The 25000-nt window shown below is 35.6% G+C and overlaps 1 protein-coding gene across 2 annotated transcripts in view; it reads left to right on the top strand.

The window, feature by feature from the left end:
- The window catches only part of LOC145249761 (epididymal secretory glutathione peroxidase-like), a 35580-nt gene that overhangs the window by 7820 nt on the left and 2760 nt on the right, over window positions 1–25000 (top strand). For both annotated transcript variants that reach the window (XM_080111682.1, XM_080111681.1), the window contains exons 2-3: window positions 15588–15829; window positions 18084–18327. In XM_080111682.1, coding sequence (XP_079967808.1) covers window positions 15611–15829; window positions 18084–18327 — 463 coding nt within the window. In that variant the 5' untranslated portion in view covers window positions 15588–15610. The remainder of the gene's footprint in view (window positions 1–15587; window positions 15830–18083; window positions 18328–25000) is intronic.

Below are 25000 nucleotides of genomic sequence, written 5' to 3'. Positions count from 1 at the left end.
TTGGACCTTTAATCATGTAGACCAAGTCACCGATACGTTTATCTACCGTACCAAACTCCCAATATGAAGTATTATTTTTCATACATTTAAAATATACACGATAATAAGGTTTAAACCTTTTACGTGATGTGTGTGTAGTTTGATGGACGATTGCTTGCTTTGGGATTAATTTATCAAATGGTGATTTTATTTTTCTAGCAAACATTAATTCTGCTGGCAATAATTTCGACGGTGTATTTGGGTTGTTAGTTATCCTGTATATTTGCAGGAATTATTGTAATGCTTTATCCGTCGGGGTCTCTATTGATTTTCTAAGTGCACGCTTTATCGTGTCTACGAACCTTTCCGCTAATCCATTTGATCCAGGATGGAATGGTGGTGTAGTTATATGTTTTACCTGAAAAGTGTCATAAAAGTCCTTGAAATCACTTGACGTAAATTGTGTTCCGTTATCTGTGACTATAATGTCTGGCACACCAAAACGTGCAAATATTTCATGCAGAAAACTTATTGTGTTATTTGTCGTCGGGTTCTTGAAACGCTTTACTTCAGGCCATCTGGAAAAAACTATCTACTACGATTAGGTAGTATTGTGCTTCGGTCGGTCCAGCAAAGTCTATATGAATGCGTGACAATGGATGGCCATTTTTTTATGGACTATCGGTGGTGCCTTTGCGGCTAATGCACAACCTTTACACTTGTTTACTGTTAGTGCAATATCCACATCCATGTTACGCCAGTAAACGTAACTCCGCATAAGTGCCTTCATCCTATTTATCCCCAGGTATCCTGTATGAAAATCACGTAAGATCTTTTTCTGCAAGGTTTTCAGGATAACAACTCTTTCACTATATAATAAAACATCATTGCATACGGAAAATATGCTTTGCGTTTTTTCATCATTTTCCCTTATTTTTTTCTTTATGTCTGTGATGACATCGTCATTTTCAGCCTCCCTTTTTATATCGGTTAACGTGACTGGTAATTCTTTTATTATATTCGCCACCATGTTTTTCCTCATAATTGGAACGTATAGCTGCAATTACTGATTCTTCAAGGGTTTCCTCCATTTTCGGTATAAGCCTTGACAAGCCATCCGCATGACCTATTTTTTTCGAACCCAGATGTTTTATTTGAAATTTAATTTAGGAAGATCGTACCCCAACGGAGTAGGCGATTTGCTGTATATACTGGTAAGCCATTTTTTTTAGCCGAAGATTGTCACTAGGGGCTTGTGATCTATTTCCAGTATAAAGTGTCTCCCGTACAGGTAACGGTGGAATTTCGTCACCGCGAAAATAATGCTTAACTCCTCTTTTTCTATTTGAGAGTAAGCCTTTTCGGCCGGAAGTAGTGTCCTTGAGACGTGAGCTATAGGTTTCTTCGATCCATCTGACAGGATATGCTGTATACATGCTCCTATACCATATGAGCTCGCGTCGCTCGCAACACTTATTTCTAATTTTGGGTCGTAATAGGTTAAAAATCAGACGTCAGCGTCTTTTTAATTTTCTCAAATGCGTCTTCACATTCTTTTGTCCATATCCATGGTGTTTCTTTCTTTAATAACTCGTTAAGCGGAGCTCTTTGGTCGTGCATTCCTTTGATAAATACTTGGTAGTAGTTTGCGAGACCTAAGAAGCTCTGTAGAGTCGTCACGTTATGTGGTGCCGACATATTTTTAATTGCTGTCGATCTTTCCGGTTCTGGGCGTCGACCGTCTTCATTTATTATTTATCCTAAATATTTGATTTCGTCTAAATAAAATTTGCATTTGTTTTCTTTCACCTTGAATCCGTATTCGTTTATTCCTGTGAATACTTCTTTTAGTGTTCTTGGTGTTCACTTATGGACGCGCTCCTATTGATTATGTCATCCAGGTATGCACAAGAAGAATCTTTGATCCCGAAGAGTAGGCGGTTGTATTTGAACAACCCTGTGTGCATGTTAATGCATATTATCTTTGAGCATTCTTCTTCCATCGCAATTTGTAAATAGGCGTCGGACAAATCTATTAAAAAAAATTTGCCACCATTTAGTCTGGCAAATATCTCCTCAGGGCTTGGTAAAGGGTAGTGGTGGTTTTTTAATTTATCGTTTAGGCCGGTAGAAAAGTCTGCACAGACTCGAATTTGTTCCGACATTTTTTTACGTACACCGTAGGGGCTGCCCAGACGCTAGTTTCGATTTTTGATAAGATGCCTGTTTTTTTCGAGTCCATCTAGCTGGCTATTTATCTTGTTTAAACCGGCGAACGGTACGTTCCGTTTTTTCTTAAACACCGGTGTTGCATTCTTTTTAGCTCGAACGAAGTTTAACTTCAATTTATTGCATCTTCCCACTCCAGTAGTAAATATTTCTGGGAATTTCTTTTTTAGATCGTTTTTAATATTTTTCTGATGTTGTGGTGCAACTGGTTATTTTTCTACAAAAAGCGTTCATTGGTTTATCCCAAAGATTGAATTTTTCAATCCAGTCAATTCCCAATAAGTTCTCGCTTTCTTTAATTACGAATATTTTAAATTTCTTCGCCGTGCCATTTAAATTAATGGGCAGGATAACCTCTCATTCGAATTTCATTTCGTCTTTTATCACTGTTCGTGCACCTTTACTTGACTTTTGAAGGGTCGGTTTACCCAGCTTTTTCCAAGTGTTGGCGTTTATTAACGACAAATCCGATTCAGAGTCAAGCTGAAATTTGACTTGTTTGTCGAAAATATTCCGGCAGGTGGCGTGTTTCACGTCTTACTGGAGGTAACATAAACGTCTTGCCTATTTGGCGGTCGTTGCCGGACTCTCCCGGTGTTGGTGATTGATAGCTTTATATATCTCACTCACCGCCACACTTGGGCATTAAAAAAAAAAACTTAATAAAAAAAAATTATATTCATGTATATCGCAATCCGCTTCCGTCACTTTAAAAAAAAAAGATTTAGGTTTTCTTCAATCTTACAATCAAATTTCGTCGTTTTTCTGGAGTGTAAAATATATACTGCTTATATACGATTTAAACCGCAATCGTTCTGCTTCAATATAAAGTAAAAATTATGATGAATTAATTTAATTTTGCTAGTATTTACTTGTATATCTGTTATGGTTTTCAAAAATTAGTGCCGTATCTAATTATAAACCTAAAAACAGTCTTCACTAAGAATGTTTCTCTACAATTGGTTTTCCACAAAATTCTTTCGCACAAATCCAAAGGTAGATAGTTACAAAGGCACGAATATAGAGATGAACCTCTTGAATCTAAAAAAAAAAAAAAATAGTAAGAAAGCGAATGAGCGTATTTTTGGCGTCATTTTATTTACTATTAAGTGGGCGGAGAGCGCCCAGGCTTGTCCGGTCGTAACATGCGCTTTAATATATTTTAATGAATATGTCATATTTATTATTACAGAGCCAATTCTCTATTGAATATTATATTGTACCTAATGTTGTAGCGATTTCAAATAATAAAAGAAATGACTTGATTGCCATCAGTTAGAATCGAAACCAAAACATGTATCACTCCAGCCTCGCTCACTACTGTTTAAGATATCGGCAGATAGATAAGAAAACGATTAAAAATGAAATTACTTCAAGTTATGAATGAATTTGCACATGCGAAAATTAATAGAAATATGTTGGGGAATTAAAACATTTTCCATTTCAAACTATCGACTATTGTACGCGTTATTCATACAGCCAAACAAAGATTTTACGGATTATAAACCATCGTTGGTGTATGATTAATATTTCCTGTTAATTTCAGTTATATGTGATCTGGAGTTTAAGCGTTATCGGTTAAATATTGACATACAGACTCACATCTACTGTTTTATTTATATAAAAGGTTTTAAGTTCCGCCATTGAAAACTGTTGCGCTATGTAAACAAGTCAATTAAATTCCACTCCTTTGATAAATATTTAAGAAAAGAATATTCAAAGGATGTTTAACGAAATATTCGTAGATAACCTTTATGTCTGTTTTATTGGGATATTTATCAATTAGATACTACGCAACTTAAATGGTTGTCAGGACAACACCATTAATTTATATATACGCGATAGACACAGTGACGCCCGCTTGTTAATCTCTGGTGTTACCAAATCAGGTTGTCTGAAGAGGCCGGTTTCCTGATTTTTTTTTTATTGATTTCCCTATGCAAAACTCAATTATGTTTTGCAAAAAAAAAAAAAAACACACACACAAAATCATTTACAAAACAACCAAACCAAACATGATAAAATAAATATTTGAAGACAAAAACAAGTTAAAGCATCAAAAATATTTAACAACGACAAAACTTGTTTACTTGTGCAATTTACGGACGGTGCTACTTTTTTTAAAGATAGGATTTTTAAGTTAAAACAAACTTTGGTGATCTAACGAGAATCGCTGAAGAGACATACAGACAGAATGTGCGGCAGTAAATATATAGATCGGATGAATTCTTGCTGTACGTTTTCGTGTTGTTATAACTGCATGTATGAAAAAAAGTCATAAACGCAGCTGCTGTTTACGCACAGCGCAACAAAACAGCAGAGTTAGAAATTCATGTTAGCATGCGATCCTACATTAAAATCAGCTTTTACAAAATCGTTAATCAGTCGAATCCTAAAATCCCAATGATACATCATACACATTTCAATCCTCTATTCTATAACAAATACCAATTATATACTAGCGTGACCTGTGGAAATTCCACAGCGGCATTTTTCATATGTAATATATTGCTGTTTGGCATTCTGTGGACGTTCAGGGTGAATGAAGACTCCGCGATATTAATGTATCCCTTTTGTTAAAACTGTAAAAGTATTTATCTAAGTAATTCAGTTAATGTAGTGTATCAATATATCTCATTATTATGAATTATCTCCAATATCCTGATAAGATTCTGTGACATATTTGTCTTGTATGGGCGCCCGGGCGAAAACGGAAACCCCACAGTGTCATTATACATTTTTAGACAGAACATATACTACTCGATGAGCTTAGCTAAAAAATCAAGAGAGTATATTTTAGTTTCACGTACGGCCCAAAAGCAGCATCATTGATTTTATTTATTTATTTATTTATGTCCCGTAAACGGAGAATAGAAGATGATAACAAACTACGAACATTAAATTAGTGTTTCTATACACTAATTTAATGTTTGAAGTATGTTATCACCTTCTATTCTCCGTTTTAATAAACTAATATGGCGCCCTGCATTGCCCGGTCGTAAAATACGCTTAAATATGATATTTCGATAAATGCAGATTTCGTATTTATTATTATATTATATTATATTGGATCAAATATATATTAATGATTTAAAAAGTTAACAAAAAAAAAAAAAAGAATAACTCGTGCTCCACTACCGAGAATCGAAACCAATTATTAACCAATTACGATTTACTTTTTCCTCTGCCGTTAATGACTGAGCTATGAAGACTAAAAACTAAAAAAAATGAACCAATAACTAATACGCTATTCATGCATAATCGTAATGCTGTCGTTAGACCTTTTCCTGGCAAATTTCATTTTTTCACCGATTTTCCCGGGCTAAAATCCAAATATAAAGTTTCGCATGGGTTCAAATACCTTATATATGAAGTCCCATGTCTGTAGACTAAAAACTTTAAAAGAAGTTTGGCAGGCAATTTTATTTTAACAAAAAATATATTCGTATACATAAATATATATATATATATATATGGAAATGTTTTATGTTTACTATAAAGTTTTTACGTAAATATTACGCAAGTATAAATCATGTAGCATATCTACATGAATATAATTACACGTAATAGTTCACTAAAAATGATCATCTAACCAGAAACCCGAAATCCTAATGGGGGATTAATTAAAATGAATGTCTAAATGAATATGCAAATTAGCTAGATTTTTTGCAGATGAATGCAATTCCACGACTCATATATAACAAAGTTGTATTTTCATTATAAATAAATAAATAGAAAAAAGGGGGTTTAATATGAATACCAATATGCAAATATATATATATATATATATATATATATATATATATATATATATAGGAGTATAGATAGATAGTATCTCCCATTTGAATAATTTATAATCTTGAAAATGTTACGGCATTAATACATAGATAAATAAATTTTGGACCTACGACAAAAGATGGTTGGACCTATAAATTCACCCTAGTCCGTTCGTCTGATCGTCTATCCGCACTTTACTCAATAACTACGCCTTGGATTTTTTTTGAATTTTGCGCAAACATTAAACATGATATGAGTAAAAAAATGCCAGAAAGGATTCCCTGGAAAACTCCGGTTGCCTTTCGGGTTAAAATGGCTAAAATTGACACTTTTGTGTTTATTAAAAAAAAATTGATGTCTTGGATTTTTTATAAAACTTTCTGAAAAGTTGTAACTGATTTCTATATAATTTTGTTTGTCTATACTTCGCGATAACACTTTGGTGTGCTCCAGGGGCTCTTTTAGGGCTAATAAAATCACTCCATTTTTGGGACTATTTTACCATATTTGTCCAAAATTTACTGTGTATGTCTATTTAGGTGTTTTGCATGGTGCTGAACTCAAATTTAAATATGTTAAGGCCTTGGGGACTTTTGGGACTAAATGGGGGGGGGAAATGATGGACTTAGTCATTTTTATTTTTGCATGGTCCAGAACTATAATTTATATATGTTAAGGCCTAAAACTGCACCGTTTGTTCATTTTCACCAGCATTTGACGTCTCCTGGGGATTTTGGGGGCTAAAAGCAGGGGAGGGGGTGCAAATGCCGAACTTAGTCATTTTTTCATGCCTCATTCATTGTGCACTCAAGCGCGACCAGGCATTCTTCACTTGTTATATATGAGATCCTCTCAATGATAAATAACATCCTACCGGAGAATTCTTTCTTCAAATTCATCGGCCTAACATTCACGGGCAATATGAACTGGAACAAATACATTAAGGACATTGCGAAGGCTGCTGTAAAGAAGGTGAGTCCCCTCTATCGAGCTAGAAGACTACTCACACCTGAAAGTATCCTGCACCTCTATAAGGCCACCATTCGCCCATGCATGGAGTATTGTTGCCACATTTGGGCTTATGCATCTACCACTAGCCTCTCCCTTTTGGATAGGGTTTAGAAAAGTTTTCAATCTAATAGGTCACAATTCATCAACTAAGCTCCAACCCAGCTCCATCACCGCAATGTTGCATCTCTGTGCCTGTTTTACAACTGATGAACTTTTGCACTTGTGCCCCCTCGACGTACATATCCCTGACAAACCCATTTAGCAAGAAAATCTCACCCGTTCACTGTTGAGATTCCTAAATGCAAGGGAGTTTTCTATTCTAATTATGTATTCCCTCGAACAGCTGGACTTTGGAATTCCCTTCCTGCTATCTGCGTCCCTGACTGTACTGATATGCAAAGCTTAAATGTAAAGCAAACCAACATCTTGTTAATCTTTACTTGACATGGTTTCAAATAGTAGCCACTTACGTCCAAGTGGTGATCCGCTTTGTTAGAGGTAAACATGTGTAAAAATAAAAAGAAAAAAAGAAAAAAGAAAAAAACGATCCAAGAAACCACTTGATTTAAGGAACTAAAAAGAACAAAAAATGATTGAAAGACAAATAACTATTGACATTTGTCTTGAAAAGACCAAAGCTATAGTTAGGATGAAAGCAGTCGCCGGAAGAGTTCCACATCCTACAGTATGCAATGCCAGCTACATTCACCATAAGTGTGTTTAAGCAGCTTCCTACTAAACAGGAAGTGCCAAGGAAGTATTAAATTCATAAGCGGTTCCCAGTTGAGAAGTTCCAGTAATGAAGAATTTAGGCTATTGTAATTCGTGTAAAGAGGTGTCGATAACATCTCCCTGCATATAGTGACTAGTATTCCCTAAATATCACCCCCCCCCCGATGCTGAACGGACTGAATGTTGCTTAACTTTGGTGATGTAACGAGAACCGGTGTGTCAACGTGATTAAGCCTGCAGGGCCTGGAAAGAAGCTACTGGTATATGAAGATGTATTGCAAAGAGGTTATTAAACAGCAAATTGATGACGAGTCAAACGAGCTGAAACAAAGGAAGCGGAGAAAAATCAGACAATTTTGTCCGTTAGTGAGCAAGAAAAACCTTCTTAAAGAAACCGTCGTTTAGGAGTAGGAGAAAATCTAATAGCCAATTGAGGATAATTTATGTTGGTTTCTCTTGCGATTCTTTTTTTTTCTTTTTCATTTGGCGGACTAATTCTAGAACGTTCTGTCCAATTATAAAAAAGAAATTCTTCACAGCCGTGAACGTTTTCGACATCTATGCGTCGTCTTCATGTGAGTGATGAATTAAAAAATTGCGTTTAGTGAATTTATTTAAAAAGTTAATTCAACTCGTTACAAATCACTTAAGCGTACCCTCTCTTCCTTCACACTGAGCCTGATTGATGGTCGGTTCGTTTATGCGAATTAGTTGGGCTTCTATGACTTCTATATTATCTATCTATGCCTAAAACTAAACGTAACTTCCGTCTCAAGAGCACAATAACGCAGGGCTATTTCCCAACTGACTTTAACATGGTCGTTTTCGATACTAATTTTAACAATTTTTTGTTGAGCCAGCCTCGTAAATAGTCAAACGTTACTCAAATTCCTACCAATACCGATCGTCATGGAAACTTATAAACCTCCTTTATCCTTGAGTGGCCTTTGGACCTTGATAAGCGGTAATAATCTACGCAGTAAAAAATAGTATTTATTTGTGAGATAATGGCAATAAAAATATGGTAATATTGAAAAAGTGACACAAATTTATAAAAGTTGGTCAAAATTTAGTAAATCATATTTCTTCAGAAATTATTCCGTTTTTAATGACTTTCTTGGTGCAAATTATTCGCAAACATTTTAATTAGTGTCCTGTTTGTTTATTATCGACAAGCTGTCATATGTATGTCTGGGCAACATGCCAGACTCTTTAAATAATTAATCTGCAAATGAGAAATAAAGACACGCGTACAACTCACGCCGGTTTTGTTTAGTTCTAAGCAGAGGAAAGTATGGAAAACGGGAAACAAATTGCAGTTGTTGTGGCTAGACGAGTCTTTGTTGTACATGTTTTACAGGACGATAAAATATTTTAGTCATTGATGAGGTAGCTTCGTGGCTTGGTTCGAGTCTACCAAAAAGTGGTGAATAGTATTCCGGGCAACGCCAGAATTGTTGCTAGTTGTGCACTCACACATATGGAGTTGGATGCACACACGCAAATATTGTGGAAATCTTCAAACCAACAAATGCCATCAAAAGTCATAAGAATTGTAAGAAGGGAGCAGAAGCCTTGAAATCAACATTCTTCACCTGACAAGTTTTGAAAACAGTCATATTGAAATTTGGCTTCGGACGAATTTTACAAGGACCAATGGAATGCAGCTTGGAAAAACGAAATTCCTATCTAAAGATTTTGTAAATAAAAACAAATGTCAACCAAGGAAAAAGTCAGTCAGAGAGAAGACGGGCACCGAGACAACCAGTTGTCATTTTGTGTTACCCACAACCCTCCACCACGCCCCATCTCTCTCTTTTTTTCTCTCTCTCCCCGTCTCTCTCTCCATAGTACATTGAGAAAGAATTGAACAGAAAATAAATTGTCATTCCTTTACATAAATTTACGTCAAGTGCTTTTTGTGAAACAACTTATTGTCTTATATACGTTCGTCAAGAACTTGAAACTCTATTTAACAGATTAAATAGGCGACACGGTTAAAAACTACAGAATTACATCATAAAGTAACACCAACAGGAATCAATATACTGATGATTGCGTAAGCATGAAACACTAGTGTCTATACATATAAAAGAATAATTATTATTAAACTATTATCAAAAGAATATTTGCGGATGCACTGGGATGTAACAACTAGAGTTTATGCAATGTTCATGACTTCGTCGTTCGAACACTCTGGATTGTCTAATGTCTGTACCCGAATTGAGCGTTTACTATTTATTAGTTCCCTTAATTCTCATTACAATTGTTTGACGGACTGGAGATAGAGGCTTAGCATATGGAGTCAAATGAGGCTGCGTGGCTGGGTTTGAATATCCCGACCGTCCGGAATTGTCATTCTACACTGATGATTGCATAAGCACGAAAAACTGGTGAGGTAGAGAGCGAGAGAGGGAGAGAGATAGCGAGAGAGGGAGAGATAGAGAAAAAAGCATCAAGCCAAGTCACACGTTTCATCTTTATTGTAAGACTTCTTCTGATTGAATAAACTAAGGAAAATAAAATACTAGTACAATATTTGAAAGTATATTTGTTGTAAAATTAAAAAAAATGTTATGTTATGGCTATTGATATATTGAAAAAAGGTATGATGTAATTTACATTCTCTTTGGAATAAATATGGCCGTTATAATTCATATGTGGATGTGGAACTGAACTAAAATGAGAGCATAATGTAATTCATTGACTAATTATATGTAAAATTATCATGGGTGGTGTTTTCTATGGTGTGAAAGAGTTAACCTGTATCTAAAATTAAATGATGTTCTTTTAAAAGAAATTTTAATTATTAATGATGATTCGTTAGAGAAAACTCCACGTTGTTTAATTGTGCTGTAATTTGTCGCGCTTGTTTAAAACAAATGTAACTATTTTTACATGTTTGAAATCAAAAGTATTATTATGCTCCACTGAATGAGAGAACAATGCATTCATAGATACTTATATCTCTTTTATGTTCCTTGAGGCTTTTCTCTAATCTATGTTGGGATTCATAACCACATATATGACGGCAATTTTGATAAGGAACTGTATATGCCTGCATTAGAAATTGGTTTGTTTTGAAGATGTTTGTTGTTTTAATGTTTGTTTTATAGTTTGTAGTGTAGTTTGTATTATTGGAATTCCTAGGTTATTTAATGTGTTGCAAATTATTGTATTATTGGTGTGTGTAGATAAATAAAGATGTCTGTTTATCAGAGAAGTGTCTGGTGTATATAATTTTTGTTTATTAATTCTGGAATATATTTGTGTGTTTTTCTCTTTACATTTAATATAAAATATGTATATTTTTGTACAGACATGTGCAGACTTTGCTCTGTTGGCATGACAATGTTTTGATCTGTAGTAATTAATAACTACGCTTTTACCAAACAAAACAGTTTTTTTTACAAAAGCATCACCACTTATCAAGGGCAAGAGGCCACTCGAGGATAAGTGTTTAAGAGTGTACAATAGACAATTGGACAATAAAGTAATCGTTAGTAATGGAAACGCGGTAAATTTGTTAACTTATATAAAACGGCTCATCAAAAATTTGTTTACGTTAAACAACCATATAGTAGTCAGCTGGAAAGTAGGAAAACGGAAGAGAGTTCCACAGGTGTGCAGTTCTAAGAAAGAAACTTTGTTCATGGAATCTACGTTTAGGTTTAGGCACAGATAAAGAGTGGGGGAAATTATTGATAGTGTTTTCTGCTAGACGGGTGTTTCTTGTGAAAGTTTGGCGAGGCGAGACCATAGATTGAAGCTTAGACGAACACTTGCCATGAAAATAACAATAAAGCAGAGACAAACTCGCTACATCGCTTTTGTAAGAAAGATGTTGCAGGGAAGAGAAAAGGACATCCCTACGAGGCTACGAAGTCTATTTTGAACTCTATCCAGGCAGGATAAGTCCTTTCTAGCAGCTCCTGCGCAGATGTGGCAACAGTACTCCATCCTTATACGTACCTGGCTCTTATATAGATAGAGAATTGTATCAGCAGTGAGATATCTACTGGATCTGTAGAAGGATCCCATCATTTTTCCAGCGGCCTTGGCAACGGATTTAGTGTATGTGTTCCATTTCAGATCAGGAGTAAATGTCAAGCTGAGAAGCTTGTCAAAACATGAGGCCTCCCCAAGACGAGAGCCATTCATTTCCATTGATGGCAGATGGGGATCAGGGCGTTGATGATGTAACGATAAAAGCTTAGTTTTAGATGCATTAAAATTAACAAGCCACCTCTTTCCCCATTGTACCACTTGTTCAAGATCAGAGGGGAGAGAATCGGAGGGAACTTGATCGTTTACAGTCTTAGATATGCTACCATAGATAGTAGTGTCATCAGCATAAATGTCTACGGATGATGTAAGGATGTGATTTGGAAGATCATTAATGTAGATCAGGAAGAGAGTTGGGCCCAGGATGGATCCCCGAGTGACTCCAGCATTAATACTGTGAGCTTCTGATCTGTGCCCATCAACAACTACTCATATGAATCTATCAGAGAGAAATGGGTTATTTTCTTCAGGTATTCAGATTAACACGTCCAATATGTACATTACAAGAAATGAGTTATTAATAACTACAAATCGAAATATTGCCATGCCAGTGTAGACAAGTCTATGCATGACTGCATGGATGAAAATTAATATAAATAGCTTTTTTTTGGTGTTAAGCACGATTATATGAACCCAGTTAATTTTGTCTTAGGATTATACATTTTTTAAGCTGAAGTAGCTTTGCTGCTGCTACTACTACTACTACCACCACTACCACCACCACTACTACTACTACTACTACAACTAGTACTATTACTACTACATACTTTAATGCATATATGAGAGATTATGATTATAATCATTGGAATTACAAATGTAAAATATTTTAAAATAATTTTTCAACTTATAATAATGATAATTTATACATTTATACCCAAACACAGGACAAGTGTTGTATAATTCATTTTTAATCGGTACAGTCAGCAAACTATCCACACACACACACACACACACACACACACACACACACATATATATATATATATATATATATATATTAGTGTAGATAACCGTATTGAAACTGACCTGCTTTTAAGAAACCGATTTGTGTAAAAGAAAAATAAATAAACCTACTCTTACATAAAAGTCACGATTATTATTTTTACAAGGTTTAATCTTGATTGATACGGCATAACCATATTCACACGCAGGTGCTCCTTACATTACTAAAGTTAAGCAAAGTTGAGTCTGGTCAGGACTAAAATGGATGACCATTTTGGAATACCAGGCGCTGTATGCGCCTTTCGCTTATCGCGGCATTGTTTCCACCTTCTCCTTGTCACTAGAACCATGCTGTGCTGACTCAGAACAGTTGCGGTGTTAGGGACTGAGCAAACCTTGCTTCACAATTCAGATCGAATTTCCATTCTGAAATACTATCGAAAAATTTTGTGTAAGCAACTTTTTCTCCTTTCGTTGTTTCAATATCAGGAAGTCGATATTCATTATATATATATATATATATATATATATATATATATATATATATATATATATATATATTAGTGTTGGAAAAATAATCGGAATTGAAATCTGGAATAAAAAAACACATCGGGACTTTTTTGGGTATCGGTATCGGAATCGAAAAATGTGTTGGGGCGATTAATTGGAATCGGGAATTGGAGTCGGAATCGGAATCGGGAATCAGAAAAACCAAAACTTTTTGCTGTATCAGAATGGATAACGGAATCAGAAAAAAGTGTGCTTGTTTTCCGATGCCCAAAACGATTCTTTTAATTGTCTTGTTTATTTGATTCTGTTTAAAAATATCTTCCCCCGTTGGTAGGAATGATAAAACATAAATATTTATTGATTTTAAACAACCAATAACACTAAAATATCTAGATTATACACACACGTGTATTGAACGTGTTTTTCGGTAATCGAGGAAAACATAATGCATCAAAACTTTATAGTTGGCTATTTAGAGATTCAAAATAAAATCCGAATCGGTAATTGTATCGGAATCGGGAAGTTAGTATGAAATCCATAATTGTACCGAAAGTTGGAAAAATATTTGATCGTCTCATATATACATTAGTGATGGGACGATTTAATTTTTTTCCAGATTCGGATACAACGTTTGTAGATTCCTTTAGGTGTATTTTGTCGAATTCAGAAGCCGTTCTGTTGAACTCGGGAATCTGTACGGAGTTTCGAACGAAACTCTTAAATCATGAACGGAGATAGTATGCTTACAACTGGAATTTACCGAGTAATTTAGCCAGTATGCCACGGACCCTTTCGAAAATTCGAGCAGATTCTCGAGTTCGATAGAAGTATACCTGAGTTCGAGAAAAAGATTCCTGAATTCGATAGAAGTATTCCTGAGTTCGATAGAAAGATTCCTGAGTTCGATAGAAAGATTTCCGAGTTCCAGATTCCGATACAATCATCGTCGATTCCTGAGTTCGATAGAAGGATTCCTGAGTTCGATAGAAAGATTCCCGAGTTCGATAGAAATATTCCTGAATTCGATAATAAGAAGATCAGAGGTAACATCGATCGAAACGTTGAGAACATAGATGAGAAGTCAGTAGAAGTCAGAAAAATCCAAATAATACGATAAAATATTCAGGGTGTTATTTGGCAAAAAATTTAAAGAAAGTGAGGAATTTTGTTTTATGGAAATCGCACCAGAAAAGGCATGAATCCATTTGATTTAAAGCGCTAAATATAGTACTCTGCAATCAAAAACTTGCCAACGATAAGTATTAGATAGAATAGATTCTAACCCAGAAAACAGCAATTCTTACCCCCTTTGTCAGAAACATTGCTCATAGAAAGTGAGAATCAGATAAGGCGTATGCATATAGTTTTAAAAACAAGATTAAAAACGCAATTCTAAAAGAATTTCGGAAAACAAATGAACACATATCTAAAGAAATGGCAGAAACACTAGAGGATGACCTCCGATCTGTAGTGGAATGGGGACAAAAATGGATGGCCACATTCAATGCTGCCAAGACTAAACTCGTTTCCTTCAATAATTACAAGAAACCTTCTCTGCCACCAATAGCAATGGGCAATACATCTTTATCCGAAAGTACATCTTTTAAACTCCTCGGCCTAACTCAGGAAACATGAGTTGGAACAATTACATTGAGAGTATCGCCAGGACCGCTGCGAAAAAAGGTAGGTTCTCTCTACCACGCTAGAAAGATACTAACGCCAGACAGTATCCTATACCTCTATAAGGCCACCATTCACCCATGTATTGAGTATTGTTATCATATTTGGGCTGGTGGATCTGCTACTAGTCTCTCGAAGGTTAAAAAGAGAGTCGCCAATCTGATAGGTCCTGAACTGTCATCTAAGCTTCAGCCTCTGTCCCATCGATGAAATGTTGCATCCCTCTGCCTGTTCTACAAGTATTTTAACGGTGAATGCTCTGACGAACTGCAAGCACTTGTGCCCCCTCGATGTAAATACCCCCGAAAAACCCGACAAGCAGCAAAATCCCACCCTTCACAGTAGAGATCCCTAGATGTAAGAAAGCCTTCTTCTCCAGTAGTTTCTTCCCCAGGACAGCTAGACTTTGGAATTCCCTTCCGGATCCCTGCTTCCCTAACTGTACTGACATGCAGAAGTTCAAGTGCAACGTGAACCGACATCTTGCTACCCAACTCTCTACACAGTACCTCTGATGCCTATGTCTCTGATAGTCGCCCCATACAACAAAGCGGCAATGTGCCTTGTTTGGGGTGAAAATGTAATAAATGTTTTTTTTTTTTTTTAAGTTAGAACTTGGTAGCACCATTGCTAATCTTATTTCTTATGTCTTTCCTTTCCAGAATTCACTCCGCAGTATCATCAGATGAATGCACTCCTAAAACAGCACGGAAACAGCCGTTTCGATATCATTGCTTTTCCTTGTAATCAGTTCGGTAGACAAGAACCAGGTGCCAATAAGACTGAGATCCTGAATGGACTTAAATATGTCCGGCCGGGCAACGGTTACGTCCCATCGTTTAATATGATGGCGAAAATAAGAGTTAACGGCGAAAGGGAAATCCAACTGTACAAATTCCTAAAGGTGAGTGCAAATTAGTTTTGCATAAAGCAACGTTAATGTAATGTTTTATTTATTTATTTTTTACGAATGTTAAATAGCTGTTTTAGGCGACGTGTATAAATCCGTGTCCACGCGTATCGATAATCAAGACATTCTTCGTCGTCTCCAAAATTTCGCTTGAACGCAGAGGGTTATTTCAATGGAATATTTATTAGTTCAAACAGGACAATAAAAAGAAACTAGAAAAGGGAGGAAAGAAAGAAAGAGAGAGAGAGAGAAAGTGAGAGAGAAAGATAGAGAGAAAGAGAGATAGAGAGGGAGAGAAAGAGAGAGAAAGATATATATATATATAGAGAGAGAGAGAGAGAAAGATAGAGAGAAATAGAGATAGATAGAGAAAGAAAGAGAGAGAGAGAGAGAAAAGATAGAGAGAAATAGAGAGAAAAAGTTAGAGATAGAGAGATAGAGAGAAAGATAGATAGATAGATAGAATGATAAGACTATGCCACTGTTGATTAAATAAAATGACCAGTTTGAAATTCCATACAAATCCCCGAATTCAACAAATACATTCATGCTACCTGAAAAAGGTCGTAGGTTACATCGGCCGAAACGGTGAAAGAATAACACCTAAGATAAGAATTATCCAAATACTTCAAGCTTTAGTTTCAGATTATTTTAAAATAATTATATTTCTGAATGTTTTTAGATAAGTATTAAAAATTCATATTATTGTGATCATTCGGACCACTGTACTCATTGTTAATGGCATTTTCGGTCGATGTAACCTCCGAACTTCTTCAGCTGTGTCTTGTCAAACTCGAGAAACTTCCTCTTGGATTTCAGTCAGAATCTTCACCAAATTTTGAACGGAATCATTTATTTAATTTAGGAGGGTATCATGCTCTCGTTCCGTCAGCCATGATCAAGTAGAGGTCCCAAGTAATTCGCAATTATGTTTTGAGTGTCGCCTTGAAGCTTGTAACCTCTAACCTCTAGAAGAGCATAACTTACAACTGAATTTTAACAAGAAAGATGAACTCTCTCTGCCGTTCTAGAAAGTTACTTACGACTGAAAGCATCCTGTACCTCTCCAAGGCCACTCTTCGTCCATGCATGGAGTACTGTTGCTACATTTGGGCTGTTGCATCTGCTACTAGTCTCTCCCTCTTAGAGATAGTTCAAAAGAGAGTCGGCAACAAATAGGTCCCACACTGTCAGCTAGGCTTCGACCTCTGTCCCATCGACGAAATGTCGCATCCCTTTTGCCTGTTTTACAAATATTTTAATTTTTGGTAGGTGATCAGACGAACTACAAGCCCTTGTACCCCCTCGACGTAAATACATGCGACATGCCTGACGAGCAGCAAAATCTCTCCTGTATACAGTAGAAATATCCAGATGTAAGAAAGTTTTTTTTACACTAATAGTTTCTTTCCTAGGACTGCTATATTGGGAATTCCCTTCCAGCTTCCGGCTTCTGGCTTCCCCAACTGTACTGACATGCAGAAGTTCAAGTATAATGTAAACAGACATCTTGCTGCTCAAATCCTTACATGGTATCCTTGCAAAAATTATTTCCAGATAGTAGCCCCCTACGTCAAAATGGCACTGTGCCTTGTTTGGTGTGAAAATGCAAAAGGAAAAAAAGTACTGCGGGATTAGTTTCATATTGGTTTGAAGTCGATAACCGCAGCTATTAAATAATCGCATTTTCTTGTTTTCATTCCAATGTTTTCTAAAATTTTTATTTGATTATTTGGACTATTCTCCTCATCTTCCAGTTGTTGCTTTCATGACGTTTCGAACAATTATTACTGTGGCCTTCGTCAGGTTAACCGCGACGAGATAGGAATATCGAATACTCCAAATACATCCGCAACAATTGCTGCCTTCAATCAATTGTTGCCAACACAAGCATTGTCTATCCACACAAGCATTGTCTAGAGGTAGCGGTTTCGATCCAACCCAAAGACGCTCAGAGAATTAATTTACCAAACCCTGATGCGATGACAACAGCTTCTGAAGACAGCAATTTCTCTGATATAGTTGGATGATTCGACATTCCAATCCCGTCTTGGTAAAATTGATGAAAACCAGAGGAAAAAAGTGCTCGAAACGTCTTAAAAACAATAGCTAGAAGCTGGGGATAGTATTCCAAATAATTAAATAAAAATATACAAAATTACTTATCTCTAAAATAATTCCAAACTAATTCAAGAAATGTTTTCTTGTATTTTTCGATTGAGTTTTCCGACTTTATTTTATCGAGCAGAATGTTTGTCCATCGCCAAGAGACGCCGAATTTAACACTGATGCCCTCAGCTGGCATAAAATAAAGCCCGACGACATTTCCTGGAACTTTGAAAAATTTTTGATCAACACAGATGGGATTCCTGTGGCCCGGTTCCTGCCCGTGATCGAACCTATACGAGTTTTTAATCTCATATACCCATTTATTGGTTTGTCTTCAATATCAGATAGAGCGTTTCCGGATTATTTGCAAAAAAAATGCCACAGTGAGTATATATATATATATAATAGCGATAATAAAATTACGTGGACTTCAAAATAAGCATTTTTTACGATTAAATATATATATATATATGTGTGTGTGTGTGTGTGTGTGTGTGTGTGTGTGTGTGTGCGTGCGTGTGTGTGTGTATGACTTCTTCATTTAATCACATAAATTAATGTACGAAAGTATAGATTTATGCGTAAACTTTAAGTATTTACTTCAACAGTGCTCAATACGTAAGTAGAGCTAGGTAGTAAGTTATAAGCTTAATCGCCATATATATTTTATAACTTACTATATCTATCTATCTCTCTCTCTCTCTCTCTCTCTCTCTCTATATATATATATATATATATATATAAATTCACCTGTCATTCCCCTTTTCAAATGTGGAATCGTCCGATCGTCGAGGACAAGATGCAAGCAAGCAAGTCAAGCCCACAGAATGTTTTATATACATATATATATATATATATATATATATATATATATATATAACTACTTCATTTACTCACACAAATTTAATATACGAAAGTATAGATTTATGCGTAAACTTTAAGTATTTACTTCAAAAGTGCTCAATACGTAGGTAGAGCTAGTTAGTAATTTATAAAATATATATAGCGATTAAGCTACACTGAATATTCTGCGTTTCATCCATTGTAGGATTCGTCAGGCTTATGAGCGAATTTTGTGGTTGCTTCTTGTTTTTATATATGTTGAGGATTTCTAGTTAGCCAATCAGCTTTCTAGTATCCACCGCGGCCCCTCCTATCAGCCAATGGTCATGCATTTTATCGAACAAAGGATCTGTTTTAGAACTAGGTTAGTGGTTTAAGGTAGATCTTTTCCCTCCTTTTTTATATATATATATATATATATATATGAATATACCTATGTGTACACACACATGCATACATATATATATATATACATATATGTGTGATCGTTTATGTACATTCATGTTTATTTAATTTATTTATTTGTTTGTTTTCTATTGTTATTGTTAGTTTTAAAACTATTTTGTATTGCTATCCTAGAGTAAGTTTTATTTTGTGAACACAGTTGTTTGCTATTTCTCGTCTACAGTTTAATAGATTTTGAGGTTCTTTAAAGTACAGGATAGCAAATTTTTCATGGAGGCATAATTTACATGGGTCGTCTAAATGTTTGCACGTGGTAGCTTGTCTCATTATTTTCCATTCGACTACCGGCGAATGTCCGCTTTCTTTGAGTTCCCAGTATTTATTCGCTAGTGTTGTTTTTATATAAAAACACCTTATAAACGCTACAGTTTTAGGCCTGAATATATGTAAATTTGAGTTCTTCACCATGCAAAAAAAAAAAGACCAAGTCCATCATTCCCCCCCCCAGTTAAACCTCAAAAGTCCCCAAGGCCTTAACATATTTAAATCTGAGTTCAGCATCATGCAAAACTGCTAAATAGACATACACAGAAAATTTTGGATTAATATGGTAAAATGTCCCAAAAATGGAGTGTTTTTATTAGCTCTAAAAGAGCCCCTGGGGGCATACTCATGAGTTATTTATTATTATTATTATTATTATTATTATTATTATTATTATTATTATTATTATTATTATTAATAATAATAATAATGATAATATTACTATTATTTTTTTTTTTACATGGAGGTCACCATTTATCAAGGCCCAGTAGCCACTAGAGGATAAGCGTTATTGCGTGTACAGTAATCAATGGGATAGTGTTGTAGTAGCCTCTGTCTGTTCTACAAGTACTTTAACGGTGAATGCTCTGACGAACTGCAAGCACTTGTACCCCCTAAACATAAATATCCCGACCAACCCGACAAGCAACTAAATCCCACCCCTTCACAGTAGATATCCTTAGATGTAAGAGAGCATTCTAGCTTCTTCCTCATAACCGCTAGACTTTGGAATTCCCTTCCGTGTCCCTGCTTCCTCAACTGTACTGACATGCCGAAGTCCAAGTTTAACGTGAATCGACATCTTGCTGCCCAACTCCCTACATAGTACCCCTGATGCTTATGTCCCTGATAGTAGCCCCCTACATCAAAGTGGCAATGTGCCTTGTTTGGGGTTAAAATGTAATAATAAAAAAGAATATATATATATATATATATATATATATATATATATCAGATAAGTATTACAATTATTTTTTATACAGTGACGGAGCTAGAGTAAATGTCACACGGGGCGGTCCGCTCAAATGTCACCCTAATGACCTCGATTCAAACTGTGCTATATGCCTTGCTTCTACTTTACTGACTGATACTTTGCTGTTTACATGTATGACCCAAGGCAAAATCCAATAGCACAAAATAATCAGTTCAACTTAAAGGATTTTTAAAATGAAACTTTCACGACAAAGAAATGCAAAAATATAAAAATTACAAAAATACACGAAAAAATTAGATTCGATACTATAGTCTGAATGTTTTATTGTTTTCATTGTGGCAAACTGGTCAATGACATCACCAAAAGATGTTCGTCTCGTAAGTTCGTTTTCAGTAGACAGCATAGCCGGATCCGACAGTCTTGACTGGCTCATAGTTGACCGGAGGTAATTTTTGAGAAAAGTCTTCCACAGGATGCCACTGTAACACCTATTGTCAGTAAGAATCTTAGAGTCAGCGTAAGATATGGCAATGATCTTACAAAGTCCAATTTGATAATAAAATAAAAAAAATATAAACTATTCCAAAATAGTTAGATTTATCTATCCCCGACGATGAATCCACAAGGATTGGAAAGTACTCGAACTTATGATAAATATACCGATTGCACTAGCCAGGTCCTGCTGACTATATTTTGAAAAATAATTCAATTTTCATCCATTAAAATATTAGTTATAATAAAATTACTGATGTTCAAAAATCCTCAGAATCAGTAAGGGACGTGAGAAAAGATTTCTTCTGACTGGCTGTTGGTTACCAAAGCAACTTTTTTTTATCATCGATACGTTCATAAATCATAGCGGGAATGCCGCTCCTATTCCATCTTTTTGGGTTATATAGAGAAAGTTAACAAACGTTATGCTCTTTGCCGTACTATGGCTGAAATTCCTTCGCTTACAGCGTCGCCCGTTAATTCTGTTTCTCTCTTTTTTGTCCCTTCTGTTTGTTTATCTACTAAATCCTTTTATTTGATGCTTTTATTTAGTCAATTTAAGAAGTTGGTAATAATTTTTTTATGGATTACTATGGCAATGCGCATCATATATTTTATGGATTATTATGACACTGCCTATCATATTGAACACAAAAAAGAAAATATTCCAAAGCAAAGCCTGGAAAAATCATTGATTACATAGGAAAATGCAAGCATGTAAAGTAATATGGTTTAAATTAATCTTAGAAAAGGACTAGTTGTTAAAACTGGAAAAGGATAAAACAAGATATTCTAGTAAAAAAGATATGATAAATTTATAATTTAAAATATTGCAGCATTTATATATAATGTCAAATTGAATTGAAAAAATTCTTCGTCCTTACTTGTGTGAAAATGTAGTGAACGCTATCTGGGGGCTGCTACTAAGCTTCGGCAGTTTTAGATAAACGGAGACTTTGTGTAGGAACGTTTTCAATAATGTAAGGAAAGCCGTCCAAACTACTAATGATTTGTTGAAATAGCTGTGAGGACACTTTGGTGACGGTGTCATAAGTATAAGTTGTGTTATTGAATAGGCTTCACACTAACCGGATGTTAACCCCCCATGATGTTTTTTGTATGGTCATCTGAAAGATAATTTCAATTCAAACAATTCACAGGCAAAGTCAAGGTCAGGGATAAGAGTAGAGTACGTCAGAACTGTTGACAATTTTGCACGTCGTACATATGCTGTGGGATTGGTTAGCTTCTCTCTGGTATTTCAGAAAATTACCTTACAGGGTGTAGATCAAACTCTTCAGCCGTGGTGGAAGCAACCAATTAAGGAGATACGCAGACATTCAGATACGAAGAGTAGATGTATAGTTACTTGGAACTCCTCTTCAAAAAAAAAAAAAAAAAAGAAAAAAAAAATGAATGCATGCCTGGAATTAGGGTAGTTTTCTTTTCGCGAGTGGTTCTTCATTCCTTAGGATGATCTCCTCCTTTTGGGTTCTGGCTGAGAACACAAATTGTAAAGTATGCAACAAATCTTATGTTACAAGAAATACTAGATATTTCAACAAAAAATAGCTAACAATTCATAACAATTAACTTTAACCATTAAACTTAATAAAAAGAAGCTAACAAACATTAACTAACTATTGGAGAAGAGGGGTTGCTCCCCCCCCCTTTTAGAGAGACAAATTATGCGTTCTTACCCCATCGTTGTCGGCTGAGAAAAAAAGAATGATTTCTAGCGAATTGCGTTGTTGTCCCCTTTTCCCTGCATCCTTCTGCGAGTGACCAAATAACCTCCCGGCGATGGAGAGGGAAAGGGAAAACACAATGGCACATGCAAAATATAGTGCCACAGAGTGGGGGAAAGTTATATAAGTTCGTCAGAGCACATTCCATTAATGTACTTATAAAACACGCACATGGATTCAACATTGCGGTGATGGGACAAGGTTGGAGCTTGGTAGATAGTGCGGGACCTATAAGCTTGGAGAGTTTTTTTTTTTAACACTGTGCAATAGAACGAGCAGTTGATGTTTTTTGCTTTTTCGTTTTTTTTTTTTTTACAAAGGAGTCATCACTTATCAAGGCCTCTGAATGTACAATAGTCAATAGAAAAATATCGTAGTAATTGCTAGTTGTGGAAATTTGGTACATTGGATTACTTAAGGGGACAACTCATCAAAACTTGTTTACATTGAACTTGAAGACGACTGTATTGTAGTTAGTTGGAAAGCAGGGAAACAGAAAAGAGTTCCACAGGCGTGCAGTTCTAAGAAAGAAACTTTGTTCATGGAATCTACGTTTAGGTTTAGGTATAGATAAAGAAAGTGGGAAATTATTGATAGTGGTTTCAGTTAGAGGAGTGTTTTTCGTGAAAGTTTGGCGAGGAGTGATCATAGATTGAAGCTCAGATGAGCCCTTGCCATGAAAATAACGATAAAATCCATTCTTAACTCTGTCAAGGAAGGATAAGTGCTCCTAGAAGCTCCTGCCCAGATGTGGCAACAGTACTCCATCCTTGGACGTACTTGGCTCTTATAGGAGTACAGAATTGCATCGGCAGTGAGATATTTACTGGAGCGGTAGAAGGATCAAACTATTTTTCCAGCGACCTTGGCAACAGATTTGATGTACGTGTTCCATGCTGCATATATTTCATCACTAAACGGACAGATGTAACGGTCGAGTATTAACTACTATTTATTCTCGCTTATAAACAGACGTATGTAGATGTTGGATGCCAGTTTATGTTGGCAGCGATTTTTATTTTGCTTTTGGGCCACTTAGTAATCGATTATGGATAAGTGACTGAGAAAAATATTTTTTCCTTTTGTTTTTGGTATCAAAAAGAAAACGGAAATAAATAAATAAAAATGATGGCAAAAATAAATTGCTGTCGGCATCTTTCAAATAAACATATTCTGACATATCTACGTATATTTCCATTCAATACTAAAACAGTTCTATGCGTAACAGAATAGTTATTGATAGATGTGTGTGCTTATTCGTATAAAACCAAGTACATCCAAGGATGGAATACTGTTGCCATATCTGGGCAGGAGCTGCTATAAACAGCCTATCCTGCCTTGACAGAGTACAAAATAGACTTCGTGGCTTAGTAGGGGATGCCCTTTTCTCTACCCTGCAACCTCTCTCTCACAGAAGAGAAGTTGCGAGCCTATCCTTGTTTTATCGTTATTTCCATGGCAGGTGCTCGTCTGAACTCCAATATCTGCCCCCCCCTCGCCAATCTTTCACAAAAAACACCCGTCTAGCTGAATTCACTGTGAAACATTTCCCCCACTCTATATCTGTGCCTAAATCAAAACGCGGATTCCATGAACAAAGCTTCTTTCTTAGAACTGCACGCCTGTGGAACTCTGTTCCGTCTGCCTGCTTCCCACCGGACTACAACTTGGATGTCTTCAAGTCCAATGTTAACAAATTCCTAATGAACCGCCCCCTTAAGTAAAGACTTCATCAAATCTCCACACTAACGTAATGTACTTGCAATAACCCTTATCCCTGAGTGGCTTCCGGGCCTTGATAAGTGGTGATCACTGTGTAAAAAAACAAAAAAAAAACAAAAAAAAAAACTCAGTGACGTTTATAAACACTTAGCACGCCGCCCGGCGTTGCCAGGTCGTAAAATACGTTTTAATATGAAACTTTAATATATGGAGATTTTGTATTTATTATTATAGAACTAATTATTTATTGGTTATTATATTGTACCCAATATATAGTAGTGATTTTAAATTTTAAAAATAAATATGATATATATATATATATATATATATATATATATATATAAGTGAAAGTGCCTGTCTGTCTCTCTGTCTGTCTGTGTACATTTCCCTACGCAATAACTCTGCCATTTTTCAGTCTAAAGACTCGAAATTTAATATATAGGGTACTGGGATTTGGAAAAATCGATGTGATCGGTTTTCGGCCAGAAATATAGCTGTGAACGAGTCGAACTTCAACGATTTGACATTTGAGAACTCTACCAAACTCCTCCGACAATTTTGTGTCTAAAGACTTGAAATTTTAGATAA

Source organism: Euprymna scolopes, chromosome 28 (genome assembly GCF_053919585.1).
Source record: "Euprymna scolopes isolate OS-2025 chromosome 28, ASM5391958v1, whole genome shotgun sequence".
NCBI classification, from domain to species: Eukaryota; Metazoa; Mollusca; class Cephalopoda; order Sepiida; family Sepiolidae; genus Euprymna; species Euprymna scolopes.
The sequence above is the reverse complement of the archived record's forward strand: the minus strand, read 5'-3'. Positions and strand labels throughout refer to the sequence as shown.